The sequence below is a fragment of the Nelusetta ayraudi genome, unplaced genomic scaffold, assembly GCF_046127955.1.
Source record: "Nelusetta ayraudi isolate G7.1 ecotype Tasmania unplaced genomic scaffold, CSIRO-AGI_Nayr_v1 ptg000116l, whole genome shotgun sequence".
NCBI classification, from domain to species: domain Eukaryota; kingdom Metazoa; phylum Chordata; class Actinopteri; order Tetraodontiformes; family Monacanthidae; genus Nelusetta; species Nelusetta ayraudi.
Genome location: NW_027466166.1, coordinates 573026 through 598712, shown reverse-complemented (window position 1 = coordinate 598712; position 25687 = coordinate 573026). Strand labels below are relative to the sequence as shown.

Genomic DNA, 25687 nt, shown 5'->3' with positions numbered 1-25687 from the left:
ACCCCCTTGTCCTCGTCCCTGTGTACTTCTGGTCAGCCAAACAGAGCGAGCGGGTGTATTTGGTTTTTGTTGTTTACATTTGGCTTCCCGCGCGGCCCAACCAGCTGGTGGCTCAGGCGGTTTAAAAAAAGACACAAGACGCAGCTTTTTCCCTGCTTCCTCTCAGCACCCTTCCAAAACAAAGGGGACTTCCTGGTTGGTTGATCGGGGGAACCAAAAGGCCTACAAGAGCGTCCCAGTGGGCGGCGTTCACGGTGAGATGTTCCCCAGCAGGTCTGGGGTGACGTACCCCACGGGCATTGCAGGCAAGGCCTTGAGGGGGTGCTGTGGTGTGCAGGGGGGAGGGGAACTGTGGCTGGTCGGGTTGAGGAGCAGACTGTGCTGACGGTCAAACTCTTGTACCACTGTGTAGTCTGCGAGCGGGGCAAAGTTTTGGGTCTGCGGGGAACCAGGAAGAACGTACGGTGACTGACTGCTGCTCTCCGCTTTGGTCCCGAGTGGCTGAGCTTGCACGGCCTGACGCCCCTCGTCAGGCGGCGGGGAGCAGGGCGCTGTGTCGAACTGCCGGACGCCGCTCTCCGCCGTGTAGCAGCCGTCTTCGGGATCGACGACCAGCAGCTGGAACTGCAGCTCCGTCTGCTTCTCCTCCACCTCCTCCTCACTGTCTTTGGAATCTTGCGCCATGCTGTGCGTCTTCTCCTCGCCGACAGGGACGGTTTTCAGCTGCTGGCCAGGAGACAGCACCACGCCTCCTGAGGGCATCACATTGCTGACCTGGGCATAGAAGTCCGTGTTGATCCACGTCTGGGGACCTCCTGTCTGAGGGCTGCAGGAGGTCTTGCTGCTGTCCGGCGCTGAGGCTCTTTCCTCAATCTCTGAAGAGTCTTCCTCATCCTCGGCTTGGCCCGGCAGTAAGGTAGCCATGAGCATCAGAGTATCCTGACTGGACACGCCTGGGTCACAGCAGCCGGCATGGTCCGACTCAGCGTTAGGGAAGCTGGAGATCACAGAAAGGAAAAGACAGAGTTAAAGCTCCAGTGTGTCATATCTGGCTTGATTAAAGATTTTTATATTGTTTCAAACTTACATTATACACAAACAGTGTACAATCGCAGTGCAATTAGAGTAATGTGGTTTTCCTATATAAATATATATACCAGTGGCGGGCTGTGCATTTCACACCTAGGCCATCAGTGACATCATATTTAGTCCACCTTAAATTGAAACACCTCATATTACCCAAAACATGACACTAAGGCTTGAGAATATATAGAAAAACACACTTGCACATTACAACACATTTAAATCATAATTAAGACTAAGCAACTGAGGCCACTGATGCTTTCAAAACTTAAAAAAAAGGCGATTTTCAGAGATTCCTCAACAAAGTTTTAATCAGTCCACCAAACAGGACCTGCTATGTCTGATCCGCTGACCTAAGGCAAAATTTCATGGCACCTGGCAAGACAAGCTAGCTGAAATATGATTGGATAAAAACTCTACCGTAATATATGACAATAGAAGCAATGCGACCAAATGGATATTATATATCCAATAACTTTATCATTATATTTGAAAATGTACTTTTCCAAGTATGGTTAGGCCAGCAGAGAAGGCCTAGCTGGCCCTGATGGCCCGCCACTGATAAATACAAACCACTTGATGTCGCTGTTTCTTCCATAAAATCTCCAAATATTACACACTTAACCTTTGAGGGACAGAAAATCGTAATCGCAAGAACGTTTTCAGCACCTGATCACATTGGAGCAGCCGTTGTTCATGTGATGGACGGCAGGATGAGGCAGACCCAGCAGCCACTGGGTGTCCGACACCTGGCTGTCCCCCTTGCCTTCGGCGTCAGGGTCCTCGGCCTCCACGTCGATGACCTCCACCCACGGCTCGTCTTGATAGAAATCGGGCCCGTACGTAGGCAGGCCGCCCAGGATGAAATTCAGCTCGTCTAGCTTCCTCTTCTGCACACAATCACGTTGTTTGGTCATTCAGTGGAAAACGCATTCTGAGTTCCAGGTAAAAAAGGATGCCACTTGTTTGCATCCCGGATGAAAAATAATTAAACATCAAATATATGTCAACAAAACACTCATAAGCCTGCTTTGATTATTTGTAGGACTTTCTGCTCCTATTCAAGAAGAGACATGCTGCGCTTGGAGAGGGTCACCGGGTGTCATGTTGATTAATGTTGCCCCCTTCAACTGAACCTCGCGTCCTACTTTGTTCAGAATAACACAATGGAGAGATAATTAAAAAAAAAATTGCGCAGCCAGGTAAACAACAACGCATGTGTGGGCTGCTTGTACAGCATAAACATTCGGCAATATCGCCAATAATCCACCTTGGTGTGGCTTAAAGTTGATAATAAACCCAACAACAAACCTTCAACATCTGTGAATCGATGCCTTTAATTTTGGGTGCGGGAACCGGCGGCAGGAGAATCATCATTATCCTGTGGCAGGACAGACATGCAGAGGAAAGGTGGAGGATTGAACAGACTTTGGACACAGTGGGCGCAGATGACGGGTCATACCTGTGCTGCTGAGAGACAACAATGAAGATGATGAGGACCAGGATGCCCACGGCGCCGAAAATAATAGCCAGGGTGAGTGAAAAGTCTAGAAGACCGCATGAAGGGGAAAGGTGGGGCGGGGGTTCGGTTAATGCCTCCGCTACAGGTCAGAAAGTATTTACATGTATGTTGAAATACCACACTGCAGGATACCTCCTTCGATGGGACTCTCAGCCACATGAATGTAGATGGGATCGCTGAACCCTCCGAACCTGGTGAAGGCCGGCATCCTAGAACGGATGTGCACTTCAAACTCTTTGCCCACTTTAAGGCCATAGATTGTGTGCTGTGTATGCGGCTGTGTCTCCAGCTAAACAACAGACAGAACAGAAAATAAATCTCGACAAAAGTACGGAAAGCAATTCAACGTGAGGACTCAATGAGGTTCAGTACGAAAATAATATCAAGGCAGAAATGGCAACATCAGGGGTTTAGCTGCAGATGCATTTTAATTTTTTTTTTTGCTGCATGAATTGAATTACACCTTGAGAGTTATATAAATGTCCTAAAAACTTGCTGGCACTGTGATAGAGACACAAATGGAAATCAAACTTTGACTTTTGAGCCGAGCTGCAACTGGGGCAGCAGCAGCAATTCAAGTTTTATATTTGCAGAATGGGGTCAGTGCTTTTCAGTTTAAAACAAATGTAAATAGTGTATTTTTAACTGACTGGGGTTGAGCAAGCAGTTAATACGAAGTGTAATTACTGTCCCATATGTTAGCATTTTACTTTTCCTTTGATTCACATGGTTAAATACAACAAATAAAATCTCTTCAAACTCTCCCTTCTTCAGAGTACAGAAGCCCTCTGTTTACAGCCTCCATCAGAAATAAAACTACAATTCATCTTTCTGCTAAAACTGGTGCCCTGTAGTTCTGTCCCCGGGTCTGGAAGTGCGTAAAGCCAGGGTGGTTATGAGGCATTCACTGGCAAGAACATTTGGCTTCAATTTATGATATCCCAAAATGTTAACTTCCAACATGCTGTGTTTTAGCCCACAGGTTCTGAAAGGTGGAGCAATACAAAGAAGAACCCATCTGAATCAGTTTTCAGGCTAGAGACGTGCACCATTGTAGGGGGGAATTCTACATGTTATGGGGCCTTTAAGGGAATTTGACAAACATAAGAGGGGTATGTGCTTTACCAGTGGAGGGATCTAAAAGCGTCTCCAAGGCTCCTGTTCACAGACTGACTGGCTGGGCTGCAATAAATATCAGCCTGTTTAAGGTCTCTTGGCCTCTGACCTACAGATCCCTCCCTTCTCTTCCTCCAGAGGGGCTGTGTTTTCCCAGAGGGCCGTGCTCTGGCTTCCACCGCCTTGCCAATAAAGCTGCATGCATTTCGCCTCAAGCCTCAGCTTGGTGAGGAAACATGACACCTTGCCCATTGGACTAAGCAACATGTCTTACCTCCAAAGGGAACATCATGTTTGCACTGCACTGTGTGTTCGGGTGTGTGCAGAACTGCTCTGGGAGGAGGAGAGGTAAAGAAAAAAAAAAAAAAAAAGAAAGACTCACCTTTTCCCAGTTTGTGGTATTTCTGTCTCTGTACTGGAGCTCATACACAATTTGCATCCAGCCACCTTTAATGTCAGCAGTGGGAGGGGGCTCCCAGTTGACCATGACATCATAATTTAGCCCCGAGGGACTTATATCAAGAAGGGTCCAGTTTAAAGACACGGGCGGGTCAGGACGCACTGTTAAAAAAAGGGTGAAAAGTGGCAAGTAAGACAAAATAGTAGTAATAGTAGGAAAATAATAGACACAGTGCAGTGTGTGTGTGTGTGTGTATGTGTGTGTGAGCACGTGCAAACAAACAAATAGACATTTCTATGGCAAATCGTTACCAGCTGAGGGAGCTAAAATCTAGCATGCAGCTATGCTAGGCGTTTATCTCCTACGGAACATGTTAGCGCTGTATCAGACACATAGATTTGACACAATTTTCGAAGCTGCAGTTGAAAGTATATCAATTGTTAAAACTCACTAAAATCACTTTGAATGCATGGCAGATGCTGAATTCGCTTTCACAGAGGAGACATAGTAATAACAGAATAGAGCAGTGTGTTCTTTTGTCCTGGTGAGATTAACACCATCAATCATCAAATGTTTATTGTGTAAACATCATGTGTCTGACACACTCTCACAGTGGGATATTGACAGGATGGTTCACACTTCCTGGTAAGGGAAGTATCAGTTCCTGGAAACAATTTTGTGCTACATTATTTCACAGTGTATGGATCTCGCCCTCTGAATAAATTGACTTGAAAATCTGAAAATACCCTTCTAATCCAAAGAGATGCTGGACCAAATCAACAGAAAAAAACATCCCTCTGGCATGGAAACGGAAAATGCATTTATATTTTTTTTTACCAGAATCATGGTTGACCATCTTAAAAAAAAAAAGCAAGAAAAAAACAGGAGAAAACAAAACCGGACAGGCACTGACCGATGTTCTCAACGGTGAAACACTTCTCGTCGTATAAGGAGGTGGCGTTCTGACTGCGGAGCTCCATGCAGTAGGCGGTCCACACTTGTGTGTGGTTTGCATCAAAGTAGCACTCCCTGTTTGAGTGGATATACTCCGGGCACTCTCCGGACAACCATTCGGTTTTCGATCTGAAGGAGACAAGTAAGAGAAGAGCAGCAAACAACAAATGAGATTCTAAGAGACTAAGAAAAAGCTTTTGGGAGATGACTTGGCGAATGTATCCCGACAGAACCGGCCAAGCTGACAGGTAACCAAGTTGTGCCTGCCACTTGTGCCAGTGACATCAGCAAGGTGCATATAAACTTTTATGTCACTGCTTCCTTACTCAGGGTTACAAGGGTGCCGGACAATCGTTGGCAACCGTGTCTTTGCACTGTGGGAAGAAGCAAGAGTACTTGGAGAGCCAGGCAGAACAAATGTCTTTGAATGGAAGCCATGACTTCCTTGCCACAAGGTGACAATGCTAACCCCTGAACTGCCATGGCAATGCTTAGCACTGTCACCTCACAGCAAGAAGTTTCAAAGAAGGTTTGGTCCCTGGGCCCCGCATGTTTTCTGTGTCTGCGTGAACATGAGGCGAACTGGGTGCTCTAAAGGAGGGAGTGTGTGCGTGAATGGTTGTCTTGTCTTTGTACCAGGCCCAATGATAAACCGGTGACTTGTTCAGGGCGTACCCCCGCCTTCGACAGCTGGGATGGGCTCCAAGCAAACATTGTGATCCTGAGTGTAGGAGAAGTAGTAATATAAGTGGTAATCCACGGATCCCGTAGATAAATGGATGGATGGATGGATGGATGGATGGATGGAACTCATAGTAGCTTCCAATTACTGGTTGTGGTTATTTAGTGCAATTCGGAGTACAGACTGAACCTCTCTCGAATCCAACAGAGACGCTAATTTGTTACAGAACCCAAAATTTTTACGACAGTTAGAAAACTCGTTAAATTTAGGTCTGGCAAAAGGTTTGAGTGAGAGTTCACGCTTGAATTCTGACAGATCCAGTTACAAACTGATGACTGCTGCCATTATTTAATGGGATTCACATTGACACATTGAGAAGAATTATTTGGAATCCTCTCGGAAAAGGAAGGCTGCCACACTCACTCTTTCTTGCGGTAGAAGACTCTGAGGGATCCGGGAGAGGAGACGTTGTGAAATTTACCCGGACTCCACCAACATCGGAATGTCGCCTGGTCCCGTGAGCTGCAGTCTGTAAAGTGGGGTTCGGAGGGTGCTGTAGGACAAAGACAGACATGGGAAAGTGACAATGAAACCGTCAATCAAATTTTAGAGCTCTACTCAAAGAAACAATCGTTGATGTCCACATCGGAAATAAATTCTAATAATCTCTTTAAAACAGCTACAGACCAGAGGGACTTTTCTGTAAATCCATATAATGACCATCAGAGCCAATGGAAAATGTGGACTTTGTGAAAAAGAGACCTTTTAAGAAAACCCCCTTTGGAAAGGAAAAATCATTCACGATCCACTTGGATTTCTTTAACACCACAAGAGGAAGATGGCATTTCCGATTGTTGATCGTGGTGACACTGACTTCTGCACAAGCCACCTGGGGTGTAGCCAAAGGCCTTTAGCGCCGTTCTTTGCTTTTGTTGAGGAAACGTGGAGAGGATCTGATAAAAGCACATCCGCTGCAGCACCCACACTGCAGCCAACTATGCTTACAAGCCTGTGGAGACTTCCTGCGGTCGCTGCAAACAAACCCTGCCCATAGTTACCACACTTAAACACTTTCCCCCTGTGGGAGGCTGAAGGGTCAGCTCATATTTCATGCGATTCAGATTGGAGCTCGTCAATATGGCTCTACAAGTCCGTCAGTAATCAGTCAGTAATGTCAATATCCACTGCAACTGGAAAAACACGTCCGCTTCCGCAACTCTCGATCCGGTTTTGCGGATCGGTCACACGCAAAACTTTGGAGTTTTTGCAAAGCAACAAAACTCAGAGAGACGTGAGCTTCAACAAAGTCCTTTTCATGGTTCCTCTTACGACATAATAACCTCTTTATGAAGTTAGCGGTTCTACTTGCTCAAGGAAAATATTCTCGCGGTTGGCCTCCAACATGATCTAAGGTCAAATCGACACGTCCGTTGTTTGAAGTGCTTTACCTCAGGCATACGGTATCGCATACATCATCTGATATCAGCATACACTTCTCGGTTGTGGTGGACCCACAGCACCTGAGGCTGCTGGTCAATCACTCGTGGTGAAAGCAGCTGCGGTGCTTTTTGCCTGGCATGAGTGAGTCCACAGAAGACACCTGCTGCTCATCAGCAAGTGACTACGCTTGTCTACGCCCCTCATTTAATTTCCGACACAGCGTCCTCAGAACCGTTACATTGACTCGTGTGCGTCTCCCACTGTTTCTCCTCTGCCACGCCCTGGCGAGGCACTGACTCAGGGCTTTTCTGACTCCGCCGGCACAACTTGTCATTTCGCAGTGCAGCCCCCCCCCAACCCCGCCTCTGTCAGGGGGCCAGTTTCTCATCGGGCCGAGAGTTACAGGGTCTGTTGCAACCATAAATAAGCAGCGGGAGGTACCATCGATTTCCTCTCCGCCTGCTCCTCTCCAGCGACGGCCGCAGCATAAATCACACGCGGCCCCGGAACGTAAACAGGCATCATGAACACAGTGGTGTGCAACTGAAAGCCAAAACCCGGCGTGACACTCTGCATACAGGGAACGGTACGTGAACCGTTCGCCGTATGCTAACGCACAGAGCCGCCACATGCTGCTAAATCACCGTAATGCAGCTAGCTCACTTTCCGCTCGATGCCACTCCGTCCTTGTGATTCACCGCATTCCTTTTTGCGAGCGGGGCCTCGAGCTTGCGGCTCCCATTTTTTTTCCACCTTCGCTCCGCCTTCATCTTCGGCACTCTGTCATGGTTCTCAGAGCTCTGCTATTTCAACCTGCCCGCTCTCTCCCCACCCTCCCCCGCCTCCAACAAATTCCAGCTGCCACCGTGAAAGAGATTTTCTGCAGTGGCTTGATGTGCAGGGGAGCCCTGGAACCACAGCAGGACAGCTTACGTTAAAAAAAAAAAAAAAAAGGGGTGGGGGGGGGGGGGGGTAACACCTTGAAGCCATCCCAAAGTATCCATCTTTGGAATATGCACAGGTTGTCGTCCTGACTTTGTCTTTCTTCATCATTTCATTTCTCGTGTGCATTTCCAAAAATATCTATACTTTAATCGTTTGCACAAATGCACACACATTTAAAAATAGCAGTAATACTGCTGCAGTTCTGTTGTAGGGAAGAATTAAAAGCACAAAAAAAAAATTGTTTTTCTGTTTGCTGTTCTGAATAAGCCTGTGGATGGTCAAAACCGAAGAGTGTCAGAGGTGAAAGTTGTGCAAGACATTCTTTCAAAAACAAAATTTTCTCAAACATTTTCTCTGCCTTTCTTCTTGCTGCTTGTTACACGTCTCTGCTCCAGCCTGTTGCTTGATTCTCAGGGTTTTCTCCCTGAACACAGAGCAATTTGCAACTTACATTTACAACGCCAGTACGCAGTCTGCATTCTCGTGCGTCAGCGGCTAATTCTGTTGCAACTCCTGTGCTCCCTGCTCTCAGCAAACACTAATGCATCAGCAGTTCACCTGAAGGGAGGCCGTGTCCTGCCTGTACCCGCAGGCTGCCGTTGAAGCAATCAGCAGGGAAAGAGCCTTTGGCAGTCAGAAGGAACCTAATTGTGTGTGTGTGTGTGTGTGTGTGTGTGTGTGTGTCTGTGTGCGTGCGTGCGTGCGTGCGTGCGTGCGTGTGCTTGCGTTCTGTCGGCACTGATAAACGGCTCTTCACTGTACGTCCTGTCTTCATCAGTTCACACAGAGGAGCTAGGAAACCACTAATCTACCAGCGTGTGAGCTTCGGCCATTAAGGTTTAAAATTTACTAAAAAGGCAGAACGAAGCTCTCCACTGCAGGCCTCTACGTCAGCCGGCAAACAAGGCAAAGGGAGGAGGGCGTGCGGCAGCGTGTGGGAAAACGAGGCGAGGCCTCGGCGAATTACCACCTTTTCCGCCTCATTTGCAGATCAATGTTACTGCCTCGGTTAATTCTGCTTGAGAGGGCCACTGAAAAGAGAGGCGATCGATGCGACAGACTCGGTTCTAAATCGGCATATCGGAATAAAATGTCACTTTACAGAAGTCAAATATCGTTGCGTCAGTTTTCAGAGCGAGCTTGCAATGACCTTAAGATCTAATGGCGCTGCAGACGGTGACAGAGGCTTTGATTCAGCACTGTTGCAGTGTTGTGTCGCAACTGGAACTGGTTCTGCCTGAGAAATGTGTCTGAGCTGCCTCCTCCAAGTCTGCCCTTGGGGTTCCACTGCGGTTCACCCGCTCATTCGCTCTCAACGTGTGCGAACAATGCAGACATTTACCCACGCAAAAGTGAGCGCAGCCAAAACCTAATTATTGTGCACAGAGGTCGAATTACAAGCAAACAAGTTTGACTCGACACCTTTGCCACACTTCAGGATCTCAAATCTAAATTGTCTCTCAAAGTGTTTAGAATTTGCTGTGTTCTCACCGGTGCAATAAGCCATTCCTAGTTTTTTTTTTTTTTTTTTGTTAAGCCTGTGAAAATAAGCATTTTGTTTTTGGACCATATAAATATTGCCAGTGGGACGGAGTGAGCAAAGAGAGTTTAGTTTGCTCAGGATCCTGAAGACTAAAACCTCATTTGATGTGACAGAATTTCACACGGCACCTGTGGAATACTAGCCTGCATGTTAGAATAATCTTAATTTTGGCAGTACAGTGAAAAATAACTCTCAACTGCCCTGGGCTGGCCCACTCAAGCTTGTTTAAAAAGCATATCCAATGTGCGATCAACCCCTAAGGCATTAAATAAGCTGAGTTAATCACCTGGCTTTTCATCGGTCCACACCTCATTGCTGGTCAATGCCGAGTAGTAATACAAACTTCAATTTCACAATGTATCTCAGTTTGGGTTTTTCTGTGCGGAACCCCCCTCCACCTCCCAAAATGAAAACACCTCAGGCAGATGCTTATTAGCTGACTGTGCTGTCTGCTGCCCCTCCTCATAAAACTGTTCTATTTACAGCAACATAATAACAGACTGCGAAGCGCAAAGCACTCACGTTGACTTAAAGATCTTGCATAAAGTAATAACTTTTCTTGCACATACTAAGATCATGCAAATATGTTGCAGTTGCTACTATTCAGCACCTCATTTTTAATTTTTTTTTTTTTTTACATTGCATGACATACATATGCAGAAACGTCCTGCGGTGCAATTCCCCTCCATTTCTTTCCATTCACCAAGAGGTCAAATCGGCTCTGCACGTCCTGTCTGCACAACGAAGCACACTGTCACAGCTGCACATGCCCAGTCAAGTATAACCCCCACATACGTGCACTTTTGGTGAACTGCACACACACCAGCAGATGTTTAAATTTGCGTGCTGCAGATGACTGCTGTTTGTCTTCCGCAGGGAATGTGTTTCAGATGAGCAGGACAGAATGGAGAGGACAAAAAAAAAAAAAAAAAAAAAAAAAAAAGATTTCCAAATATTTCCACCTCTCACGTCGCTTCGACACGTGTGTTTCCTTCTGGAGGGGAAGAGGTTTGAACTTTTCAAATCGATCTGAATGTCGGAATTGGCATGCGGAGTGGCAAGGCCACGTGCATTCAAGGCGGGTGAGAAGTGTGCCAGAGGAGAGCGGGAGAAAGGTGAGACGCAGCAACCAGATACAAACAAGGGCTCATAAACAGCTGATATAAATAACTGCCAACATGGGCACGCTCATTTTACACACCAGTGCAAGACACACTCACCGCGCTTGCACCTTCACCCTCAGAACAAAAGCCCACAAATATCAACGTGCCATTGTTTGATTCCCTGAACACATTTTGCCTCCGCCTCGACCATTAACTGGCTGAGCCGGATGTTTTCATTCTTTTGCCGCCTTGGTTTGGGAATGTTAAAATGACAATCGCTCACTATCATTCCCATGATTCCCATCAGAATCCGCAGCTTTGAAGTCAGACAGAAACAATCTGGTATGTGTTAACCACACTGACAGATTTTTTTTTTTTTAAAACCCTGTGATTCATTAGCCTGAGTTAACAATGTTAATCTTCCCTAATGCCATTAGAGTCCACAGTCTTGGCGTAGTTATGTCATATTATGTCCAAGTAATGGCAAATTTAGATGGGCAGAGCTGTCTGGCTCGCAGCAGTGCACACCAGCACCCATTTTTTCCCTCCTTTCACCTTTCACTTACTTCATGCCTTTTTTTTTTTTCCACGCTCAACTGACTTTGGCCACCCCCTGCTTTTCAGCAGGTTGACTTCTGCTGGACCTAAACAAAAGTAAACAGCCTTGACAAAAATAAACATACACCAAAAGAAAAACAAGGTCCAGGACCGGAATTTCGAATATATTTGCCACAGGACAAAAACGCCTCTGGGGAAAAAAAACAAAAAAACAGAAGACAGACTTCGCTATTTTTGCAGCCATCTGGAAACCACCAGGTATGAGGATCTGTCAGGTTTTAACCAGGCATGTCATCTTCAATATATATGTAAGGATCCATCCAATCAATAAAGAGCCCACTTGAAAATCAGGGGCAATGCTGGGAAGGTGACTGGACCCACCTTCAGTCTGTCCAGTTCAGACCAAGGACATGTGTAGTTACAATGTGTTTCAGTGGTTTCTGTAAACACTTCACTCAAATGGAAGCTCAAACATATCTACAAAGAAAAGCTAAAAGTGCATTTTTTTTCACTTTTTTTTTCTTTTAAAGGGCAAAGTCAAGTTACTCCAAATTGTTGTTGGCGCTGTTTGCTTCTTTAGCAGTAATTGCACCATTAGCATCACAGGGCTTTTTAGGGCAGGTCACAACAGTTCATTTAGTGTAATAGAACAGATAAGACAGATTTCAAAGTTAAAATCTGAGTGGTTAGTCAGATTAAGTGGAGATTCTTTTCTTTTAAGGGAAAGTAAAAATAAAGAGACCAGTAAGTCGCAGTCAGCTTCTGATCTCTGATTGGTTTCTGAGAAAGTTTGCTGCTGCATCGTTGTTAGATGTCGAGATACCCCAGACTGACAAATCACAGAAGCGCAGAACTTTTAGACAACGGTTCTGTCCTCCACCCATCTTGCTTCTCCAAAATGAAAACCCCCCAACCACTATCTACTGTCAGTTGTGCACCGACTAAGACCTCATAAACACACACACACACACACACACACACACACACACACACACACAAACACACACACACACACCCGTCTCTTTAACTTCACAGACCGTATCCGAGTAGAGTCCTAGCTCCAGAACTGAAGCTGGCACGAACACCCGCTCCTTGTCTTTGAATCACACGTCGCTGCCAAATGGAAACCGAATCTCGGTTACCACCACCTGTTTTAAAACTCTGAGCTGATAGGATCAATCCTCGGTTCAAAAGAAAAGAATGCGTCCCAGTGACACATGCAGGGAACGTTAAGGAAAGGTTTAAAAAAAAAAAAAAAAAAAAAAAAGTGGGCGTGTTTGCGTTTGAGGGAAAACGCATGAAGACAAATGGCTTCCACTGGCTCTAATTACTTTGGTCTTTAAATACATAAACATCTTGCAAACATTGACGAAGGGTTTGTTATGTGGTCGACTCAACAGCAGACATAAAATCCAGTGGGTTGCAGGAGTTCAGCTGAACTCAGTTCCCTTAGTGTAAAGGGCCCGCTTTACACTTAGTAACAGAAACAGCACGAGAGCAGAAACATAGGTGTGTGAATCAAGGTATGAAGAAGGCGTTTGAACGGTGCGAAGCTTGTGAGAAGCACAGAATATGAGTTAAACACAACCTATCAGAGGCTCCTTATGGCTACAGATGTTTCAGTGACAGATCCTGCACTCTGCATTATATGCCACATAATACGTATAGTCCAGAGAAGAGGGTCCTTCACGGTGGTGCAATCCACAACAGCAAAGAGGAAGAAGCTCTGCCAATCTTGCCGCCGTCAGGACCTTTCCGCCACACCTGCCCTCGCTCAGCCAATCAGCACACCTGTCACCCATCCCCCGCAATCAGCCCCAGCTCCACACTCACTCCTCTGCCACGCGAGACTTTCCAGCACTCCTCTGAATAACTTCCCAGTTCCAATCCTGAACTTTCGGCCCGTCTAGTCGCTTCTGCGCCTGTTGTGCTCCACTTGTGTTTGCCCGTCCCAATTTTCAGCTCAAATAAAGAAGACATTTTTGGAGCATTCCCGGTTAAAAGGTATATTTTCTTTTCAGCACTAATACTAATGCTATTAGACAGGTATAATATTTCACGACCAGACAGGCTGAGTAGTTTCTTTTTCTACAACTGAAAAAGGGGGTCATCCAAGCCTGTCAAAGAAGATTTGAAGAATGAAGTTGGACTGTCAAAGGCTCACCTGCCAATAAGTTGTTTATCTGAAACCTCATCAGAAAGGAAAAATAAGCCTGCCAGTCAGCTAACCTCTTGACACCTTGAATGCATAAACATTAACATAAAAACTTTTTCTTTTTTTTTTAATTGCAGTACAAAATTGGTGTAGATGCCCTGGCTAAAAGTGGACATTTGTGCAACAGATAGTTAGTGTACGTGTCGGGCTACAGCGGAGAGATAAGATGGAGCAACACAAACATAACTGAAACGCCTCCACGTGCCTCTTCCCTGTTGACTTCCAGAGATCTTTGATTGATAAATTCAAATGAGGAGCCTTTGAACTTGTGTTGACATGTTATCAGTCACTTGCTTGCCTGAAAGCCAGCAGAAACATTTTTTTGTTCAGACATGAGTCTTCTCAATCCATCAGCCTCACCTGCTGCCTTTGATGGAAATGTTCTCGCTCCTATCTGAGTTTCATTTTTCCCTTCCATTTCTGATGTGTCGGCTCAGTGTAACAACTTTATGGAGTACTGCAAATGCAGCCAGTGCATTGAGATATTTTACGGTTTCAACACAATCCTGAAACTGTCACTCGAGAGTTTTTATTTTGGTCTCATCAGAACAGTAGATTTATTGCTGCTGAGGGAGTTCATAAAGATGTTGACAGGGGAAAGCAGCCTTCCAAAAAGAGTAAATCAAACCTACAAGTAAAATTCCCCTCTCTCCAAAAAATTATTGTATCTTTTTCAGAGCACTATGATATGTGAAGATGAACCAAAATTATTTTAATGTAGAAAAGAAAAATATATATTTTAACAAAGAGCAAATTCTTACTTGCACAGTGTGATAAAAAAAAGCAAGAACGTTATCAAATTTCCATGTAAATCTTCTCCAAAACTGAAATGATTGAGGGATGTTGAAACTGTTAATGTTTACTCATCCATGACTGGTGCAACAAAACTAATCAATAAACAAAACAACAAGAAAATATCATAAACACCTACATTTTGGAGAAAAGAAAAAAACAAAATGGCAGTAAATTTCAAATTTCAAATTAGTTGAAAAAAAGATTTAAAAATATTTTTGTGAACCATTGAATATCTGAATATTTGTACCTGTAATATATTACAATACTGTCTTTAAAAAAGAAAGAGCGAAAGAGAAAGAGGGAGAGAGAGAGAGAGAGAGAGAGAGAGAGAGAGAGAGAGAGAGAGAGAGAGAGAGAGAGAGAGAGAGAGAGAGAGAGGGAAGAGTTGGACATGCGCTTGGATAAAGTCAACATTAGAATCGATCGGTTCCCGGGAGTTGCTCGAGCTTGCCCACCAGTTCTCCTCTAAATCATGTGCCGGTCTAGCACAGCTAGACATTAGACAAACAAGATCTTTTGGCAAGGTTCACAGGGCTGCACATTTTTGTTCTTCGCTCCAGCTGCTGCAGAGGCTTCAGACATCAGGCGAAGATACCAAACCGTCACTCTTAGTTATGCACAAAACAGGTTTAAAGGATCTAATTTCCTATCATTGAATATTTCAAACAGAAACATTATATATTATACTAGATTTTCACTGTGACTTTTTTTTTTTTAAAAAAAAAGGGCTGACTGTTTATCTTTTGGTTTCAGCCACAGCATTCTTTCACCTAATTATTTCCAATAGTTCAGTGACAACTGAGAGAGCTGGCTGAACATCCAGCATCGTTCTGTCCCTGGACTTTGGCTGAGAAGCTGCAGCCATATATTAACCGTTGCTCTATTGATCACGAGCCCGTTTTACAGGCCAAACCGGAGAAGTGTGGCATTTGCTCAACAGTAAACATTTCCACATGTATCTGGACAAACACGGCTTTCTGCAACTGGTGTCTGACATAAGCGGCGATAAGAAGTGTCAACAACGTGCCGCTGCCCAGGGCCTAAATCACATTGGTTAATGTTTGATAAGCTGCTTGCTGAGACAGCGTCTGGGGAGAGGTCTGCCTCACGTCAAACCCGTGACCCGTTTTAATTGCCAAAAAAATAGCGATAATGAAAAAACGGCACCTGATGACGTCATCTGATCCTGGTCCATGGGAAAGAGTACTCCTCGGGTGGACAGCCAATCCAGCGAGGAAATGAGGAGAACCAGGAAGAAGGAGGACAAAGACATCGCCATGGCGCTGGAGGGGGAGAAGGAGGGAGGGAGGGAGAGAGAGAGAGATGGCTTTTATAATTATCAGTTGAATGCCATGATGCCATGCCAATGTGAAATACCCTGAGTTCCTCACTTGTCTCCTGCCTCCCCCAATCATCCTTTGTCCCTTTAACTTTGCCCTACCTACCTATCTATCTACCTATCATTCTATCTATCTATCTATCTACCAATCTATCTATCTATCTATCTATCTATCTATCTATCTATCTATCTATCTATCTATCCCTGCCAAATGCTTAGATTATATAACCTTTGTGTCAGTTTGGAATTCCATGCGCAAGACTTCATATTGAAACACACAAAATGCAATTTGTCCAAAATCCATTGGCTGCCAGGGGGGAAGGCTTGCAGCATGTAAAACCATAGTATGACGAATGAGAGCAATGTCGCTGGTGTGTGCATGCAGGGGAGTTTTTAAGACTTTGTCGCACGTATCATCATCATCCACGTAACCGATAGCATAGCCGGCCGTGTCCCACCGTCAGTCGTAAAAGATCAGTCATAAAATGGTGCTGAAAACCACCTGTGGGTTTCCCCACTAGTTGCCTTGAGCTGTCGCGCAAAAACTGAACTTGCAAGTCACGTGTTCTTTCAAGCTAAACTAAACCAAATGCCGTTTTACCCCCCCCGCCCCCACTCGTCCTCAGCCTACGACAATTTTGACGCCACCCTCCCGCCAACAGGTTATGATAGGTGACATTTACAGAAGAAAAACCAAAAAAAGAAACCCAGTGTTGACAGGCAGGTTCTCCAAGTCAAGTCCAGTTTCTAAATATAGGCTAAACTTTCTGTCCGCACCCTTGGCTATTTACAGCCGTGTCTCCGCAACTCTGCATGGCTGCCAACAACCCAAAATGCAAAGGCTGTTTCTGTGGGTGATGCTGCCAGTTTGCTCCCCCCCCCCTTCCACAAACCCCACCCCACTGGAGGACATTTAAGCCGTACGGTGTTCGCTTCACAGCCCGATTAAATTCTGGAGCACGTTAGCAGGAGAGCGACGTGAGATGACATCTCCTGTCATCTTTGCTTGCACATATGGAAAGCAAATGAGCGAATGCCTTTGAAATAAAGCCCATATAAAGTCACATGGCTGTGTCCATACAGCAACAACAAACACACAACCAGGCCAGATTGAATCAAACCACATTGGATTGGAAAAAAAAAGAAGCATGCAACTATAAGAGTCAAACTAATAACAAGTGTCTTAACATTTTTCCAGTCTCTTCTTCTCTTCATGTCCACACCCATAAATGATATGTGTTTGCAAGTGCTTGGATGTGCTTGGCATGTGTATGCGTGTGTGCATAAAATTCCATCTGTCAGAGGCAATGCAAGGCCGAATCCCAAAATGCAAGAATTTATGGCAGAGAGCTGTCAAGGCAGCTGGCTCATCTGGCCCTCGCTGAAAAGCTCCATTTACAACCAATTATTGCACATTTTCTGGCCAAATGAATCTTCAGATCAGCTCAAGCCTTTTCACTTCCAGCCTCCCGTCATTTTCTAATGACCACGAAATCATTTTCACGACAGGTAATTCCACTCACTTTTCTACTCTCTTATAAAAGTGTTCCACTGCAAAAAAAAAGTCTCTTTCTGACATTTTAAGTTGCACTCCTTTTTTCCCCCTCCTTGCTTGCATGCTTTGATGCATTGAAAAGTGATCAATTAAAGGGCAAAGGAGCCACTCCAGTGTGCTGCCTCATGGTATTCCCTGCCATTAGTCTCTTCACTGGCAAGTTAAGTGCTTTATTTCCGTGTCATGCACATTTCTTCCCCAGTTGTGTATTTTTCTCAGCCAGTTACTGTCTCAGGCCCCGTGGAAGGATGCATTAGCCAATCAGAAACGAGGGAGGCTCAGCCCAGGCCTCCTGCGGTCCCTTGGTAAACATTTGAAGCCAGTGTGGTCCACCTTACTCCCACTAGCTTTGCCCTCAAATGCATAGGAGCGTGTGCGCATACACACACACACACACACACGCACACACACACACACATACAGACATGGGGCCTCTCCACTCTGCCAGCACCATTCCTCTTCCACATTTTGGCTGATCTCTATTAATCATCTGTCTTAGTTCAAAAGGAGCTGACAGCTGAGGGGGGAGGAAGAGGGAGAGGGGGTGATGGGATACAAGGGTGCAGCCAGAGAAAAAGAAAATGGTAGGGGTGAAAGGTCACATCATCGCTTGTCTCTTGTATGGCAGAAACATGGAGGTATTATAAGAACTGGATATAAGAACTGGATCCCGGACTGGCAATATGGACTGATACGCACTGTTTTTTTTCCCCAGTGGCCACTTGAGGTACTGCAGCAAAAAAAATCCCATGGGCCCCAAAAAGACTTTTTCCCATAGATCGCAATACAAAAATAAAGACCTTCAAAACGGCTCACAAGATGATTGTGACCAAAAACTTGATTTATAGCAAATCTTTCTATTGTAGATTTTTCAGTTATGGTCTTTTTGTCATTTAAAAAAAATAAATAACAAAAGCCAGAAAATCACCAGAAAAGAGTTTATTCCCAGTGTGACGTCAACACCGTAGTACGTGCTGCTGTGTCTCAGCTCTTTCTGATTGGCTGCTTCCTTGACATGTCTGGAAGTGACGTTCTCCAGAATCGTTGTGATTGGCCAAATAGATCACATGAGTTACAGAGGCATGATGGGAAGTGACACAAGTCAAAAACTTTTTCGGGGTATGCGCTGGGTGGGCAATTTCATTGAAATGAATGACACACACACTGGGGGCAAATATTCAAATTTGTAATTCTTGTGTAATGTTTTGTGCATTTCAGATGTATATTGAGGAGAAGGGCAGCAAAACATTAGGGAAACATGCAATATGTGATAATTGCATTAACCATCCCCAACCCTCCCAGTCTCAGGCGGGCACTCTAACCCAAGGCCAGTGAGCAGGACCTTTTGCTCTGCAGAATTACCTGCACGCACTTAAGGTCATTAGTTAGTGGGGAGCCGCCATGAAACTTACTGCAGTTCAAGCATTGCTATTCGATATGTATATCACAAGTTGGCAGCATGGACTACAGGTGGGAAACACACCCGAGACCCACTGAGGACGTACTCGAAGTGGGATCCCTCTGACCACATTAGCATGTCTGAGATACATGTGGCTTCATTCTTTAAGCACTGGAAACAGCAATACGTCCTAAACACACCGAAGGGCCACAGGCCACTGAAGTCTTCTGTTTCAGCTGCAGTAGGTTTTTATTTACAGTGCAATACCAGACATCTGTTTTAACTGTTGCATGGCTATTTTATAGGCTAATAAGACAGCCAGCACCCGAACACGTGCAGTTTTTGTAGGTTTGATTTTTGTCATTTTAATTCCCTATCCCATATTATTATTCAACCCAAAAAAACAAACTAATAAATGTGTTGCGGTTGTACATATTGTGCAAAATGAGGATTTTCTTTTTTCATGGTGTAGAGCTGACCTTTCCGTCATTAAAAACAAATTAGCCATTGGCGCGCAGTAGATGCTTCAGGTACTGTAATAACAATAAATAATGTGGTCAGAAAAAAAGGTTTGTGATCATTATTAGCTGGTGTTACAACGTGTAGATTCAGCAGCAGTTTTATAAGTAGGCCTCCATATTTTGCAAAAGGTTAGTCAAACTCGCATGAAGACTAAGTACACAAACATTTTCATATGATTTCCATAATTGTAGCATTGGCATAGAGATAGAGAAAAAAACCGTCAGCAAGGTTATAATTTAAAATTAAAGTCATGCAACTTGTCGATAAATTCTGCCACACTATGACACACGCTGTTAATTACTCTCCGCACGTGTTGTGGCAGGGCAATTAACATACACAGACATTTCAAAGTAATTATGAATTCAGTGGCACATAAGGATATATGCTGATACAAAAGATACAAAAGTATTTGTAACTTTGTTTTACATGCACAGTGCAAAGGAAATCTAAAATTAGAATTAAAAAATATGAGGGTGAAGGGCAACAAAATAATAATATGATGATTGGCTTGTCATGAGAAAGATGAGCTTTGCAAACATGAAGTGTGTGTCTCAAACCGTTTCATGCGACAGGTGTGTGCTCAGACATTTAGAGGCCCTCGGGATAACTACGGGATAATATTGAGACACCCTTAGACTTGGTTTCACTTTTCAGAATTCTACTGGCTTTGCAGTTTGTAGGCGTGAAGCCCAGCCGGTGAACAGTGGGTATTAGCTGAGCTTATATACCAAAAATAAATAAATAAGCAAAAGGAAGACAACTTTATCGCCTCTGTAATTCAAAAGGTGCAACAGGCTGCATGAGTCTTTGGATGGATGGGTGCGAATGTGATCCCTCCTGTAAGTGCACTTCAGGTCTCCAAACGCTCAGTCACTGAGTGCCTTTTATCATGTCTGCAAGGTTCAATAATATATATACCTTTTGCGCTCTGAGTTCCGACTGCTCGTCTCCCTGGGCCTATTGAGGATGTCAGTGTCGAATCAATTTAGCACGGCCTTGTTGTTTGCTTTGGATGCCCGTCTCTGATTTACAGACGGAAACTTCAGTCTATTCAGGTTCTGCTTGCTCACGCAAGGAGAGCCATGAAAAAGGCAAGCGACCACAACCGTGAACCATGAAGGTTAAAACCTTGGTGGGAGAAGGGAGGGGGGGGGGGGGGGGCAAGGCTAAAATGTGCCATCCTTTGGTCAGTGGTAGGGTCAGCAAAGGAAAGAGTGTGTAGAAAAGACATGCATGCAGACCTGCCGCAAAGAATAAATGCAATACGCAGCATTTTCCCCGAACCACATCATAAAGGGCACCACCGTCTAGACAGGAACAAAGCGTGACGTGAAAAAATCGAAGAGCATGGTGCAGGTATTTTTTTTTTTTTTTTTTAAGATTTATACTGACCCACATCCTCTTGATCATTTGAAAGGTTGCTGCAGGACTGAGTGCATAAAAGAAAAAAAAAAAAACATGGGCAAGAAACGCAAATTTAATAACTCTTCCTTTTATGGGAGGCTCTTATTTTGTTAATACTGATGTACACCTCACTACTCCCCTCTCCAGAGCACTTGAAAGCTGACTTTTCATGGGTGGTGCAGGTGAAAATGTGTGTTTTTTTATTTTCGCATTGGCCACAAAAAGCAGTGCAGTCTTTGGACGTCTATTTTAACTGGAGGACTATCTTCCAATCACATGTGAGTTTGTGATCTACGACGTCCTTCTCAAAGCTAGCGCTACCTATAGGTTTCCTTGGACTCAAATGTGAGAGGTGGCACAATGCATTTTTTGAGAGCTACAAACAGATACAGACATTTGCAAGAGTTCTGGCAGTTTGTGCTAGCAGACACTGAAAGCTACTGACAGCTAACAGGTCAACGTCTGTCGCCAAACAATTGGAGATTGAAAAAAGAAAGTGCGGTAAGCCTCCTGTTTGTGTGAAGCTGGCAGACTTCACGCAAAAAAACAAAGAATCTTGCTGTTCAAGACCAAAAATGTGCAGCAGCAATTCCAAATACAACGTCTTTGACTCGACAAAACAAGTTGTGACCTAAATCCATGCTGCAGCATCCAAAAAGACGGAGGCAGTTGCAAAATTTTAGCAATTATTAACAAAAAGATTGTCTCATTTTACATGGTAGCCTTGGTGACTTACATTGCAACAACAGACGGTTAAACATATTGATTGTGTGACAACATCTGTGGCGTAAAACATATATATTTTTTCAACATGATATATTAAAAAACACACGGTTCTCAGTTTAAATATACAAAGATGTCCAAGGTCCACGGTTTATTACGGTAATTACACAAGAATAATACAAATAGTTCCCGCACTGAGCGGAACGGGTTTACTGACACGTCTCAGCATATGGCGACAAATATGATCGCACCCAAGCACCTTCATCCACTGCTGGCAGTGGTGCCGCCTGCTTGGCAGGAGTGAAGCCCATTCCAGCGGCTGTATGTTCGTCCATAGGGCAGCAATTTTGGTATCCGTTTCGGAGCCAAGGTGCCTTTTTAAAAGCTGGTTTGAGAACCAGATCTCCTGAGCACAGCTGCCAGTCAGCCAGCATGCTGCAACAGACCGGAGGCCACATTGGCAAGAGCCGACCCCAAAGACAGCAGGCGCCAGATACTGCAGCTCCCCCGGCCGTTCCTTACGATGCCCTGGAACTTCAGCGCGGATTTACGTGCACACGTATTCAACCCACAGGTGAAAGGTAGCGCGCAAACGATTGTGTGGCGGGTAAACAGTCAGACACGGGACGCACTTTAAACCCATGTGAGCTGTCAGGCACTCGAGCTATTGGAGGACTCCAGCGTCTCCGTCTCTCATTTCATCAGAGAGTGTGGAAAAGTCGGAGTCAGCACACTGGCATGAGAGTAGCCTGTGTTGGAAGCAGATCGAGGACACACATCTGCAAAGCCTGCAGCAGCCTGCGTGCATGTGTGTGGGAGGCGATTGAGTGCGTGCACGGGATGTGCGTGCGCGTGCACGTGCACGTGCACGGGCTCGTGCGTGTGAATAGCAGCGCAGGAATAGGACGAGCAGCGCACGGCCAAGAGACAGTACAGATGTGAAAGTTGATCTGTGCTGAAAAACCAATGTTTTGCAGCGTGCAGGCAACGCCGTTGCATGCACGTGCATGCGGCCATTGGTTGAAGCAATTAAACCTACAAAGTTTGCAAAGTTTGCCCCCATGTAACTTTCCCACACAGACCAGGCTTGTCATGTTGAAATTCCAGCGACATCTAAACCAGTGGGCCTCACATCAAAGTCAAACTATTTGCTGATTTTATGCGATGTTCATTTTAACTGCTTCAATGTGTTGATCATAATGAAAAGAAAAAACACGGTTGATTTGGATAATGAAATGTGATTTAGTGCGCATCATGTATTTGAGAGCCAAGGACTAAGTGACATCTGAGCTCTGTGTGAAAACCTAATGGTTCCCTCACCGAGAGCTATGAAGCCATAATCAAATGTCAAACACTTTTTATTAAATATATATTTTTTTAAAGTATTCAAGTAAATCTTGCCCCTTTTATCGGAACTCAGAGGAAAACTTTCTCGTTGTTGTTGTTGTTGTTGTTGTTGTTGTTGTTGTTATTGTTTTTCTTTTAAACTGCTAGTTCTTGAAATCGGTGCAAATCTTCAATAGCCGGTTCCACTTGTATAGATAGCATAGTTGAACAGTGTCGCATAAAGAGACATATTACTGTCTGGTCAAGGCTTGAACAAAAGGGAAGACGAGTTGTTGTTGTTGTTGTTTTTTTTGTCTATTTTCATGCAAATCGCACTGATGTTGTGTGTTTGTTTATTAGTCTTTTGGATCATGCACAGCGAAGACCTCATCTGCAAACGTGCAAACATACAACAGAGTACAGAACATGCCAAAAGACCATGTGAACTTCAAGATGAGGGACTCGAGTAGAGGCTGACCAAACAGCAGAATGCAGTTTAAGCTTCGTCCATACAAGCTAATCTCCCTGCTTGATGTATCTGAAGTCTCTCTCTCTCTCTCTCTCTCTCTCTCTCTCTCTCTCTCTCTCTCTCTCTCTCTCTCTCTCTCTCTCTCTCTCTCTCTCTCTCCTGTGCATTCACAACGTTGCATTTTGAACCCTGTGGTCCACGACGTGCCCGACCCTTGCAAGCCAGGTAGGTAACACAGCCCACATCCTCCTCCACGGGGCGACCATGGCTGTCGCGCTGCACCTCCCGAAGTTGCACGGGGAGATTTAAACGCACGCAAGTTCGCGTGAAGTCCTCGTAGTATCCATTACAAACACGCTGCAACAGTTGGAGCAAAAAAAAAACCCAAAAAAAACAAAACCCTGCACTCGAGCAGATCGCACAGCGAGGGCTTTGCTGTTTTAAAGGAAAGCAGCCCAAGCTGGAGTTTTCCCCCACCCCACCCCACCTCCCTCCTCCCCAAAGCCAGGCGGCTCAAACACCAACCCCCCCTCCCCAAACCGACGACGGCAACAACTAAAAAAAAAAAAAAAAAAAAAAAAGGAAAAGGAAAAACGTGGATATTTTGCAGGTCGTGACTGACGGCTGGGAGAAACACTTACTGGCACCGCGGTGTCAAAGCTGGACGGGCTGAGCTGCAGTCTTCTCAAAACTTGGTCATCAGACGGCAGCGGGCACCGAGAGAGCACTCCTCCTCCACTGCTGCACCTCGGTGTGCTGGGCGGCTGTGCTGCTGCGCTCCACCCGCTGACACTCTCCGCCCGGGCTGCTCTCCCTGCCATCTCTCTCTCTCTCTCTCTCTCTCTCTCTCTCTCTCTCTCTCTCTCTCTCACGCGCGCGCGCGCAGCGAAGGCGGTAAAGCGCTCTCATCCGCGAGCACAAAACCATTTGGCCGTAGCTCAAAAAAATTAACTAACTTGTTGTTGTTGTTGTTGTTGTTTTCTCTGCGCTATATAATAAAAAAAAAGCGGGGTGTCTCGAAACATTCGTCAGGTCACATATAATTGAAATCTATCTATCTATCTATCTCTCTATCTATCTATCTATCTATCTATCTATCTGTCTATCTATCTATCTATGATCTTCTACCTGGCTGTATCATGTGTCTATTTAACAACTTTCTTATACTAAATATAATTTCAAAAGACTAAATGCAATTGATATAACATTTAGATAGTACAAATTACATTTAGATAGATAGATACCTTTCTCAGTTTTATTTATTTATTTATTTGTTTATTTTTTAAATAACTGCTCAGTGCGCTTTTCAGCTGTCCCTGCATTCACTTTATTTTATGCACCTACCACAGTGGTTAACGCTGCCGCCTGGGTGGGTTCTATTCCGGACCTTTATGTGTGCTGTTTGCATATTCTCCCGCTTCCTCCCACAGTCCAAGAAAATACATATGAGGTCAATTGGAAACTCTAAATTGTCCGTAGGTGTGTACGTGTGTGCAAATGGTTGTTTGACTTTGTTTGTTAGTTGTGCAATGAACTGGCGACTTGTGCCGGGGTCAGGTCCTGTGACAGCTGGGATAGGCTCCAGCAGACCCCTGTGAATAAGCTGGTATTGAAGATGGATGGACTGGACTCAATTGGATTTGAGATAGATAGATAGATAGATAGATAGATAGATAGATAGATAGATAGATAGATAGATAGGCCTGTACCCTCTCTCCCCCAGTTTGTTTTGCTGCACATGCTGTATCCTGCAGTCCAGAGACGTGCAAATTAGTTTTGATTGGTGATAATAAACAGATCCTATGGGGTTTGTGCACGCCTGTGTATCCATTGACCCTGATTGTGGGATGTCTGCCTGGATCTGCCTTGGCCATGGGACAGGTTGCTATGCTATGCATGCCGTTTACTTAATGATACGTCTACAGTCATAAAACCCAAACAGCTTCAGCTATTTCGTTGGCTGAGCCTTGTACAGTACATTGTGTATTTTCTTCACACGTATACACACGAGCGTCAGTATAACTACACCTTTCAGTCACTGAAGCAAATCTTCTCGTCACGTCATTTTTGGGGTTGTTTGTTTTTTCGATGTTGCCCAATTTTTCAATTCCCCGCATCTGAGCATTCTTATTACGAATGATGCGAATGTTACTCAACGCGCAAAGCGCTGCATTATCATCTGTACTCATCTGTATTCGGTGCCCCTTTGCCCGTTCGTTGAGAGCGTGCCAAGCGCACTTTGGACAGTCTAGAGCCATGGTGTAGTGACTGGCACTCACAGCGCACTTAAAAAACCGTGCATGACAGAGACGCTTAAACGACTGAGTCCGCAAATGTCCCTTACGCAAAGTCGCACAAGAACGTCGCTCCACACTTTTGCGTATAGACCGGATTTATTTTTTTTATTTTTTATTTATTTATTTATTTTTTTAAAATCAAAGTCTTGTGTATCACATAACCAACGATGACAAACATCATTAATAATAATAATAATAAAAAAAATTACCGCTAACAATTGGGCTCTTATAGACCCTCCTCCCCGTGTCCAACTTATGCCTGCGTCTGTTTGGGCTCACGTGGAGGCTCCACTGGAG

At 44.8% G+C, this 25687-nt stretch overlaps 1 protein-coding gene across 1 annotated transcript; it reads right to left on the bottom strand.

Moving 5' to 3' along the window:
• Positions 1–107: 107 nt before the first annotated feature.
• Positions 108–23756, bottom strand: ghra (growth hormone receptor a). Its single transcript, XM_076049465.1, has 10 exons — positions 23735–23756; positions 15524–15639; positions 6181–6310; positions 5035–5204; positions 4104–4282; positions 2738–2894; positions 2546–2630; positions 2395–2464; positions 1753–1973; positions 108–997 (listed from the first exon to the last, which is right to left on the bottom strand). Exons 2-10 carry the CDS (start codon positions 15633–15635, stop codon positions 250–252), a joined length of 1872 nt encoding a protein of 623 aa, XP_075905580.1. The 5' UTR covers positions 15636–15639; positions 23735–23756; the 3' UTR covers positions 108–249.
• Between the last annotated feature and the right edge of the window lie 1931 nt (positions 23757–25687).

What these genes read in the sequence shown, in the direction of transcription:
- ghra (XM_076049465.1), bottom strand. Translation starts at nt 15,635, where the DNA reads ATGGCGATGTCTTTGTCCTCCTTCTTCCTGGTTCTCCTCATTTCCTCG. An exon ending in ATACCACAAACTGGGAAAAG is followed by an intron (nt 2,895 to 4,103) that starts GTGAGTCTTTCT and finishes TCTGTTGTTTAG; the next exon opens with CTGGAGACACAGCCGCATAC. An exon ending in GGCTGCTCCAATGTGATCAG is followed by an intron (nt 998 to 1,752) that starts GTGCTGAAAACG and finishes TGTGATCTCCAG; the next exon opens with CTTCCCTAACGCTGAGTCGG.